The sequence below is a fragment of the Talpa occidentalis genome, unplaced genomic scaffold (genome assembly GCF_014898055.3).
Source record: "Talpa occidentalis isolate TD23 unplaced genomic scaffold, MPIMG_talOcc4v2.1 talOcc4.14, whole genome shotgun sequence".
NCBI lineage: Eukaryota > Metazoa > Chordata > Mammalia > Eulipotyphla > Talpidae > Talpa > Talpa occidentalis.
Window position 1 is genome coordinate 90,319,867 of NW_023601433.1, and position 10,044 is coordinate 90,329,910.

Sequence of the window (10,044 nt, forward strand, 5' to 3'; positions counted from 1 at the left end):
TGCGCATTGGCCCTTCCGGCCTGCTCGTCCCTTGTAGGCCCTCCCGGCCAACGCACTGAGTGAGCAGCTCCGTGCTGTCTGCCTGCAGGGAGGTGACAGCTGCCGGTGCGTGGGACGAGGCCCTTCTGGCGCTTCCCTGCGTGGTCTGACATGCAGGCCTGCGTGTGAGAGGCCCTGTCCCCGCTTCCTCCGGGTGGGGTCCCCGACCTGACCAGCTCTGAGAGGGAGGCGGAGACACAAGCGCTATACAGGGGCCTCGCCCGGGCTGCCTGTGTGTCCGCCTGCCCTGAGACGGCTCCTGTGCACCTGCGCAGCGGCCCCGCCCTGCATCTGGGTGCTCTTGTGCCTGCACGTGACGGCGACAAGGAAGAGCATTGCTTGCTGCGAGCTCATGCTTGTCTGCGCTTATTCCTGAAGCCAAGCAAAAGCTGGAGGATCGGCTCGCCGCCGCTGCCAGGGAGAAGCTAGCCCAGGCGTCCAAGGAGTCCAAGGAGAAGCAGCTGCAGGCTGAGCGCAAGCGGAAGGCGGCCCTGTTCCTTCAGGCCCTGAGGAGCCCGCTGCCGGAGGCGGAAGCCGGGAAGGTGGAGGAGAGTCCCTGCAGCGTGGAGGTGAGCTACCCCTGGCCGCCAGCACCAGGGGGCACTGCAGGGGCGGGAGGGGCCCCGTGCCCGCGGGCCAGCCCGAGGGGACGAACTCGACAGGAAAGCACCATCCATGGGCTCATCTGTTGGCAAGCGCTGCAGGACCGGGGCCAGTTGGCCATCCCAGCGCTGGCAACGTGGCAGGCAGCGGTTTCTAGAAACTTGTGGCTCTTGCTCTGTTCCCCAACATTGCTAACGCCAGCCCAGGTCTGCCCCTCCCGTGGGTCACATTTTGAGCATTTTTGCCAGAAAAGCGACAGCCCTGGCGAGCAGGGCCGGGGGCAGGCGGGAGCCTCCCTGGCTCGGCCAGAAAATGCGTGGCCCGCACACGGACGTCACTGCTTTCCAGACGTGCCCTCCTTGGTGCTCTCGGGTCTAGTGGGTTTTCTAATGTCCCTTCAACGCTTTTACGGCCAAAAGAGCCCACGCAGGAAGTACCTCAGCGCAGCCGCAGAGGCCGCGCCAAGCCGGTCCTCGCCCCGCGGGAGGGGGCGTCTTCTCCAAGCAGCACTCACGACTGGTCACGAGTTGTGTGTTGAAGGTCGATCCCGTCACCCCCAAGCGCAGTACCCCGCGTTGGCTGCAGCGGTCTGGCCGGCCTTTCACAGCTGCCCGCGGGGCCCAGGGTATCCGTCCCCCCTGCAGGGCACCTTGCCTGGACACCCCAGCCTGGTGTCTGCAGGGCTCCCGGGCGCGGAGCTGGGGAGCGGCGGCTGTGGCCTCATCCCAGCCCCACCTCGCTTTGTGGGACTTGCGTTCCCGGCTAGGAGTTGCCGCCAGCAGTTTTTGAGGCGTGAGCAGAGCTGGTGTGTAAAGCACACGTCCCTGTCAGCTCGGCTGGTGGGGGGGGCGGGCACGGGCCCTCGTCCCTGAGTGTGGCGGCAGCGCACGGGCCCTGGACTTGCAGGGGCAGGGAGGGCAGCGGGCGGGCAGGCGGCTGAAGGCAGACGACACGGCAGGGCTCGGGGCTCAACTTCATCTTTCCCTTGCTCGAGAGCACCGCCTGGTTTCCACAGTGGGAAGGCTTCCCTCTGTCGGGGGCCCCGGGCTGCCCACCTGGGGGCTGCTTCCTGGTGTGGACCCCCCTCGGGGCGTCTGCCTCACCTGGACAAACGGCCCTTGCATCAGAGAGGAGCCGCCTCTGGCTTCTGCCTAAAATGTTCCCAGAGCGACACTCCCCTGGGGCTCGTGACGGGCCCCCTGCCCCGCGACATCTGGGAGGACAGTCCCCCCAGGGTGCTGGGCAGACCTTCATGAAGTGGGGTCCAGGCAGGAGGCTGGGGTGTGCCCCCAGCTGCAGTCCACAGCAGCATCCGGGCACCTCACTTTCCGGAAACCGTGACCCCCGATGTTGCTCTGTCTACAGGAGTCCAGTGCCATGCCCGGCCCTGTGCTGAGTGGAGGCCGGCCTATGCCGGCTGCTGACATGAAGCCCCCGGAAGGGCCATCCAGCAGGAGCAGAGACGCCCCCAGGGAGGAGGAGCGTGAGAGGAAGAAGAAGAAGCACAAGAAGCGCTCGCGGACGCGGTCACGCTCCCCCAGGTGCCACGCGTCCTCCCGGCCCCGCTGCCGGTCCCGCTCCAAGGCCAAGCACTGCCTGCCCAGCGCCTACCGCACAGCCCGGCGCTCCAGGTGGGTGGGCCGGCAGGCACCCGGCCCCGCAGCAGGACTGGGGTGGGGCGCAGGGGGAGGGCGATGTGCTTCCTGCACCCCAAGGGGGTCCTTTCAGCTGGCTGAGCTGCGAATGTGGCTCAGTGGTCAGGCGTTTTCAGACTGGACATGTGAGGGTAAAGCTGCAAGCTCAGTTTCCGTGCCGCTGGCCCACGGCCCTGGTGTGGGCCTGGCAGGTATGGGGTCCTCACAGGCCGTGGCCTTGTGTCCAGCGTCCGGCCTGCTGTCTTCATCGACGTGTACGTCGCTTCGTGACGTGCGCTCCGAGGGGTGGCGGGGTGTTCGCCAGACCTTTCTTGACAGTTTTCTTTTTCAAAAGATTTGTTCATCTGGGCCTCCCCGGGGCGCAGTGGGTTGAGCGTTGCGCTGTGGAGCCGTCTGCAGCCTCTGCAGTGTGGGTTTGATCCCGGCCGGCTGGCGAGGGTCCCACATGGTGGGGCAGACCTCTGCTATCTCCCCGCTGCTCCCGTCAGCAGTGTGTTCCAGTCAGTCTGCCTGTTCTGCTCCCCGCTCTGTCTGTGGTGAATCCTCTCACCCTCCTGCGCATCTGGCCCGTACCCCGGTTCTTGTATAAATAAATAAACCATTAAAAAAAAAAAGATTTACTTATCTGTGTACGAGAACTTGGGCCCAGGCCAGGGCGCGGGGGGTGAGACGTGCAGGCGTCTGTTGGCCTCACCGTGTCCCTGTTCTGCAGATCTCAGTCGGCGGCAGTGCCCTGGGGAGACCCTCTGTGCGGGGCCGGCGCAGGTCTGGGGCAGAGTGGGGGGAGTGGCCTGGGGGACCGCAGCGTGTGTGGTGTTTTCACAGTGAAAATTACGCAATATGTAATTTTTAATGGCAAAATCAAACTGCTCTTCCCGTTCCTGTTTTTGGAGTGGGTTGTTACAGAAACAGAACAAGAAGAAATTGTTGTTTTTCCCCCAATTTCTGCTTGTGGCGTCTTCCCACAACAGCCCTTTCACCGCAGGACAAGCCCGGAGCAGAGTCCTTTCCCGCGGTGCAGGGACCTGCTTGAGGGCCTGGACCCCCGGTCAGCCCGCCTGCGCTGGACCCGGGTGGGGTCCCTGCGGGGTCGAGAGGGAAGGCCGAAACACTCCGGGCGGCTCTGCGTCCCTGCGGGCAGCACTCAGAGCCTCAGGGACGCCTCCCACGGGGCTCCACGCCTCTCCTTGCCTCGCTTGGAAAGACGTCCCGATAAGCTGGGGTTTTATTAGGACAAGAAAGTGGGCAAAAGCAGGAGGGAGGAGAAGCCGCAGCCTGGGTCTGCTGGATGCCGTGCGCTCAGACCCGACTGCGGGAGGCGGCTGCCGGCCACTTACTGGCCACACGCTCTGGCCTCCCGCGCCTTGGGCCCTGGCTGGGAGCAGGGCGTGGGCGGAATGGCCCAGAGGGACAGCGCCGTCCTGGCTACAGGCTCAGACCAGCGCTGCCCCCGCTAGTGGAGGCCCCTGCCTGCCAGCCTGTGAAAGGCCTGGTCTTCTCTGCCCAGGTCCCGCTCCCGGTCCCCTCGGAGGAGGCCTCACTCTCCAGAGCGGCGGCGGGAAGACAGGAGCGTCCCTACTGCCTACCGGATGAGCAACAGCCCCGGCGTCAGCCGCAAGCGCACCCGGTCCAGGTAGGCACAGCGCCCAGGGGTGCCCGGGGTGGGGGTTCTGCAGGCTCTGACCCCAACTACAGCGCCCCGTGCCCTGGGCCTGTGCACACAGCTCCTCAAGCCATGGGTGCACGGAGGCCCTGTGCCCACTGCGGGCATCAGGGCTTGGGTTAGAGCCCCTGGAGGAAGGCCCTGAGTGTGAAGCCTTGCTCCTGCACAGATAAGCCGCCGCCTGCACGCCCTTGCCGAGCTCACTGGGCAGGTGTGGCAGGTGTGGCCCCTACTTGGGACAGAAACCCAGCAGAGGCCTGCAGAGCTAGGGGTGTCCGCCGAGGGCTCCGTGCAGTCTCGGCAGTGGGGCTTTGTCCCCAGTCCCGGCACCGGCCAATGTCTGCTCTGCGCACTGGTCCTGCAGCGAGTGTCCTCGGCGCCACAGACTCAGATTCACCCTCACCTGCACAGTGCCAGGGCGCCAGGCGCAGCTCCATGCAGAGGCCTTCAAGCGCAGGGCTCTGCCCTCCTGCGGTCAGCCCCGGCACTGCAGACCCAGGAGCGGTGGCGACTGTTGGGACCGTCTCCCGGACCCGACAGCCACCCGGGCGAAGACTCAGTGGAGTGGCCAGCTCCGTCCCTAGGGCCCTGCGGCTGCACTGGCTCTGGGGCTCAGGTGGGGGTGGCCCAGCCGGTGCCTGGATCGTGTCTCGGACATCTGTCCAGGACACCCTCTGTAGGAGCCACGTCCACCCGGCGCTCTGCCCCACCCTTCCCTCAGGCAGCTGTGGGCCTCTGCTGCGGCCTCTGGCCTCCCCCTACCCGGCCACCACCCTGACTGTCCGGCCACTCCAGGAGGCGCTACTGGGTCCGAACGGCTTCTGCGCCGCCCTCACTGACTTCGCAGCGTGCCAGTCCGCTCGCACGAGGCCTGCGGGCACCCCGTGTGCCGTGCTGATGCTTGCGCTCCCCCGCCCACGGCGAAGACCGAGGGGGCAGGGGGTTGCTGCTGTCCCTGTGGACACCTGCCGTGGCCCCATCACTGGGGCGCTGAGTGTGCCCACTGACATGAGGTTGCGCCAGCACATGGTCACCAGGTTTCGGGGTGGTGCTGAGACCCCAGCCTGTTCCCAGCAGCCACCTCTCCTGTCCCGTCACCCTTGGGTGTCTTAACGTCTGTGAGGCCTGCAGGTGTGGCTTCCGCCTCTGCCCCCACTAGGGGGCCCTGCTGGCGCGGGCCCTGGGCCTGGCATGGGAGGTGCCGGCGGTTCTTCCTCTCCTCCAGGGACACATCTCAGGCCTGTTGAGGCCGGCGCATCTCTGGTTCTGGACCTTGGCTGCTTTTTGCTGCGAGGGGCCACCCCAGGCTTGGCTGGTTCCTCCCCCACCCCCCATTTCTCTAGGGAACCTCAGCTCTTCGCAGCAGTGACTGTCAATCAAGTGGTGCGTGTTAAGATTTTTATGTAAGAGTAAAGCCTGGCTCGGTGTGAGGGCAGCACAGACAGCACAGGGCGTCTTGGGCACAGACACTGGATGTTCGGCCCTGTCCGGGGCTCAGTGCCTGCACCACACTGGCCCCTCAGGCTGCTTCTGCCCCGCGGCTCCAGGAGCAAAATGGCAGATATAAGCTAGAGCCTCAGTAGTGTTTCCACACCAGGGAAGGCAGAGCAGCAGGGAGGGCAGGGCGGTGGGCGGCTGGAAGCCCGGACAGCGGGTCCACTCCAGCGCCAGAAGGCAGAGCCTCAGCCCGGAGGCTGGGCGGGGGCACGGCCCAGCGAGGGGGGAACTGCAGAGGGCGGGGGGTGAGGCCCGGTGGGCATGGGGGGGGCGCTGCGGCCCGAGTTCTGTGTCCCTGGAGCCGGAGCTCGTGGACTGGAGGACCAGGGCTGCCTGAACCGTGCCCGGTGGTGAGACACCGTATAAGGCACACAGAAGCACCCGCGTGCTCCCCAGGTAACACATGAACTACCTCCAGCTCAGGAAAAATCACAAGGGAAAGTAGGAAATATCTGGAAATGATGGCAGTGCGGCGTCCAGGCTGCGGGACAGCGTTAGGGGCTTGTGAAGGGGTCAGGCCGAAAGTCAAAGAAACCGGAACGTGAAGAACAAGTTAAACCCAAAGTAAGTAAAAGCCAGGAGCAGAGCAGGCGACCTCGGAGTGGACAGCACAGGAAACAGACAGCGGGAAACCGCGAAGGGTGGTTCTTTGGAAACAAAGAAGTCGAGAAATCTGTGTTGACCCACCAGGAAGGAAAGGCCTGCGGCCGCTCCCACGGCGCTGCACGCAGGAGTCTCGCTCCGGTTAACTTGGCGACTCGGTGAGCCGGACAGATGCCCTGAGAGGGGCAAAATGCCAGCCGAGCTGACGGCACAGGAAGTCTCCGTGATGTCACGTCCGCTGCGGAAACTGAACTGATGGTCTGAGGCCTGGCCTGGCCTGCCTCGCAGGCACTGGGCCGCCAGAGCGGGGGCAGGAGCGGGCGTGCTTGGGCGTGCTCGGGCGAACTCTCAGGACCGGTGTGAGAGTCCTCACAGCCCAGGAGGGCATTCGAGGGTGACACCTTGGTGGTGGCGCCTGTCTCGGGAGGGCAGCAACCCCAGAGCCGGCTGCTGGGCTTCAGAGCAAAGCAGGAACATCTTGACCGACGCAGCGACATGCGCCAGGGCCCAGGACGTGTTTCCCTAAGAAAAGCTTTCATCTTGGAAGGCGGGCAGGGCGTCCGGGCAGCCCCGGGAACCCACCGGCAACGGCACCCCGTGGTGTGCTGGCCAGTCCCGGGCGGGGCAGGGGCCGCCGCACTGGAGGGGGACACGGCCTTCTCAGGAGGGGCAGAGCATGGGCTCCCGGGTGTCCCGCCAACAGCTGGGGATGGGGCAGGGCGGTGTCAGGAACGCAGAGTGCACGTGGGCAGGCGGGGCAGCGGTGTGCGGGGGCCGGGGGCCCGGGCAGATGGGCGGGTGGGTGCCGGCCTGGAGGGTGGCGCCGCAGAGCCCCTCCCAGGTCCAGCGCTGCTGTTTTGACAGTGTCTGCTCAGAGGCGCGCTGCCGGAGGGCCGTTTGTGTCCAAGGGTCCCGGCAGCTCCCGGCACCCCTGAGGGCGAGCCCTGGGGGGCGGGCGCAAAGATCACAGTGGAGCCCAGTGGGGGACCCGTGGAGTCCGCCCAGGATCCTCCAAGAGCAGGGCTGGGGCCTGGCGGGTGGACGCGGCCTGTCTCCACACGGGGTGTCCTCTGTAGGGGAGGGGCCTCAGGCCTGGTGTGGGTAGGTCTGTGGGGTCTGGTGCTGTGGGCGGGTGGGGCTGCCATGCAGCCCCCAAAACCCCGCCAGGCAGCGAACTGCCGAGCTCGTGGGGGCTTGCGTTTCTGATTTTCCGTCTCTGCCTGGAAACCCTCGCTGAGTCGGCCTGAGCCAACAAGCACCTCGGCAGCTCGAGGCGTTTCAGGTGCAAAGTGCTGGTCAAGACCAGTGTCCCAGAGGCCGTGGGGGGCAGAGGGGCCTCCAGGAGGGCCGTGCCTGTCCCTGCCCGCCTCCGGCTCCCGACACCCCGCGCTGGGCCGCGGCGTGTGGCGTCCTCCCTGCAGAGGTGACGTCATCCAGCCGCCCCTCAAAATCCCCGGAGCCTCCCGTGCAGCCAGCCGGGGCCCATCCTGACCCCGCTCTCCTCCCAGAAGCCCCCACGAGAAGAAGAAGAAGAGGCGCTCGCGGTCCAGGACCAAGTCCAAGGCCAGGTCCCGGTCGGGGTCCCCGAGCAGGCAGGCGGCGCGGCGGCACTCGGCCCACTCGGCCAGCGTCTCTCCCGCGGAGAGCCGGGGCTCCAGCCAGGAGCGCTCCAGGTAAGCCCGGCCTGCGCCCACGCCCCTCCCCAGGTTCGCCCTGCTCTGCAGGCCCTGAGGGGCCCAGCACCCCACCTCCCGCGCAAACGGCAGGGCCCGGCCAGCACTCCCCCACCTCGTAGGCATCCCTGCGCCCCCCTCGGGATGCAGATGCCCCCACAGATGGGGTGGGGGCAGGGGGCCGCGTCCAGAAGCCTGCCCAGTGTGTAGGGGCCAAGTCCGGCATGGGGGGCTGCAGTAGGCTTCCGCCTGGCGTTCATGGACGCGCTTGAGTCTGGCGGCGTTCAGAGAGCGGCTCGGACGCGCAGAAAACCGCAGGCGGGAAGTAGGCGTTGGGGCGTCGACTCCCTCTAAAGAGATGCCGCCGCCGACGTCACCCCGGTCCTGCTAGCGCCGGCTCCCAGCTGGTCAGGGCTGGCTCGGCTTCAGCCTCTGACCGCGCTCTCTCTCGCTCTCGCTCTCTCCCCGCCACAGAGGGGTTTCTCAGGAAAAAGACGGTCAGATCTCTTCAGCGATTGTCTCTTCCGTGCAGAGCAAAATCACTCAGGTGAAAGGGCCGCTCCCTCCCCATGCCCATGACGGGCGCTGCCCCTCCCTGCTCCTCTCACCCGCCTGCCCGCAGGTGGCCCCGGGGTGGCTCTGCCCTGGCACCCCCCCTTCCCAAGTTCCCAAACCCCTCAGCAGCGCGCAGTTTGGAGCCAGCCCCGCCCTTTGGGGGTTCCCAGCCACACCCCACAGGGCCCTGGGAGCAGCCTGCGAGTGCCCCAAGGCCTCCGCAGCTCACGCAGCTCCGTCTCTCCTGACAGGACCTCATGGCCAAAGTCAGAGCGATGCTCGCGGCTTCCAAAAACATGCAGACCAGCGCCTCCTGAGGGCGCCCCGGCCCGGGCCGCCTGCCCGGCTCCCTGGGCCGCCGCTGTTTTGTAAATTAACTTTTGATGACATTTTCAGTTTAAGATTTTTGACCAGCAGTCTCTTACCTGTATATTTGTAAATAATATCATGTTTCTGTGAAAATGTATTAACAAATAAAATGGGGAAAAAATATTTTCTAGCCAGGGCTCCGGCGCCTTCCTCCTGGTCTGGCTGGTGAGTCTTTCCTGGTGGGTCGGCAGCTGCCACGTGGGCATCGTGGGAGCCGGGGGCACAGCTGGGGGGGCTCTGGCCAGCTAGGCTCCCCCACCAAGCCCCAAGGAAGGGTGCCAGATCCGCACCCTTCTTGGGGTGACCCTACCGACACCCCATCCATGTGCCTCCGCACTGAGCCCCTCGGCCACACATATAGTGACAAAGATGCCTCCCAGGCCTGGGCGCACTGCCATGAGGCGGGGCAGATGATAGAGGCTGAGGCTCTTCCAGCTGCACCCCATGGGGCTCAGGCCTACACCCAGCCCCCACTTCGCTCTTGTTTTGAGCTGCCATTAACACGCCCTACAATTCGCCCTTCGAAAAAGTCTGTGGTTCGTTGGGCTTTATGTGGGGTAGAGGGTGTACCTGCTGTTCCAGAACATTCCCTCACTCCCAAGTTAGCCACCTGACACCGCCAGCCCGTCCCCAGCCGCTGGCAACACCAGTTCTTGCACCCCCGTGTCTGCACGCGCCAGCGGCCTGGGTCCCTGCTTCCCGGAGGACCCCCTGCTTCAGGGCAGGCGCCACCCCGCTGCCCCGCGCACCTCCGGGGGGCTTCTGCGGGCAGCTGCGAGGGACACTCCCAGGCCGGGGCTGGGTGGGCCCGGCCTCCGCCGACTCCCCGCATCAGCGCGCGGAGCTTGGAATCGGGAGGGGAGCTCCAGAGGGGGCGCGGGGGGGAGGGGAGCTCCAGAGGGGGCGCAGGGGAGGGGAGCTCCAGAGGGGGCGCGGGGGGAGGGGAGCTCGAGGGGGCACTGGGGGAGGGGAGCTCCAGAAGGGGCGCGGGGGGAGGGGAGCTGCAGAGGGGGCGTGGGGGGAGGGGAGCTCCAGAGGGCGTGGGGGAGGGGAGCTCCAGAGGGGGCGCGGGGGGAGGGGAGCTCCAGAGGGGGCGCGGGGGGGGGAGGGGAGCTCCAGAGGGCGTGGGGGGAGGGGAGCCGCAGAGGGGGCGTGGGGGGAGGGGAGCTCCAGAGGGGGCGCGGGGGAGGGGAGCTCCAGAGGGCGTGGGGGGAGGGGAGCTGCAGAGGGGGCGGCGGGGGAGGGGAGCTCCAGAGGGGGCGCGGGGGGAGGGGAGCTCCAGAGGGCGTGGGGGAGGGGAGCTCCAGAGGGGGCGGGGGGAGGGGAGCTCCAGAAGGGGCGCGGGGAGGGGGGGGAGCTGCAGAGGGGGCACGGGGGAGGGAGCTCC

At 66.7% G+C, this 10,044-nt stretch overlaps 1 protein-coding gene across 3 annotated transcripts in view; it reads left to right on the plus strand.

The window, feature by feature from the left end:
* Window positions 1–8,783, plus strand: part of SFSWAP (splicing factor SWAP) — a 29,571-nt gene extending 20,788 nt beyond the window's left edge. For 2 of the 3 annotated variants that reach the window (XM_037511340.2, XM_037511342.2), the window contains 6 exons: window positions 418–608; window positions 2,008–2,273; window positions 3,805–3,930; window positions 7,569–7,733; window positions 8,208–8,280; window positions 8,540–8,783. In XM_037511340.2, the coding sequence (XP_037367237.1) occupies window positions 418–608; window positions 2,008–2,273; window positions 3,805–3,930; window positions 7,569–7,733; window positions 8,208–8,280; window positions 8,540–8,605 (887 nt within the window). In that variant the 3' untranslated portion in view covers window positions 8,606–8,783. The remainder of the gene's footprint in view (window positions 1–417; window positions 609–2,007; window positions 2,274–3,804; window positions 3,931–7,568; window positions 7,734–8,207; window positions 8,281–8,539) is intronic. The other variant, XM_037511341.2, reaches the window with a different exon arrangement.
* Window positions 8,784–10,044: the final 1,261 nt, after the last annotated feature.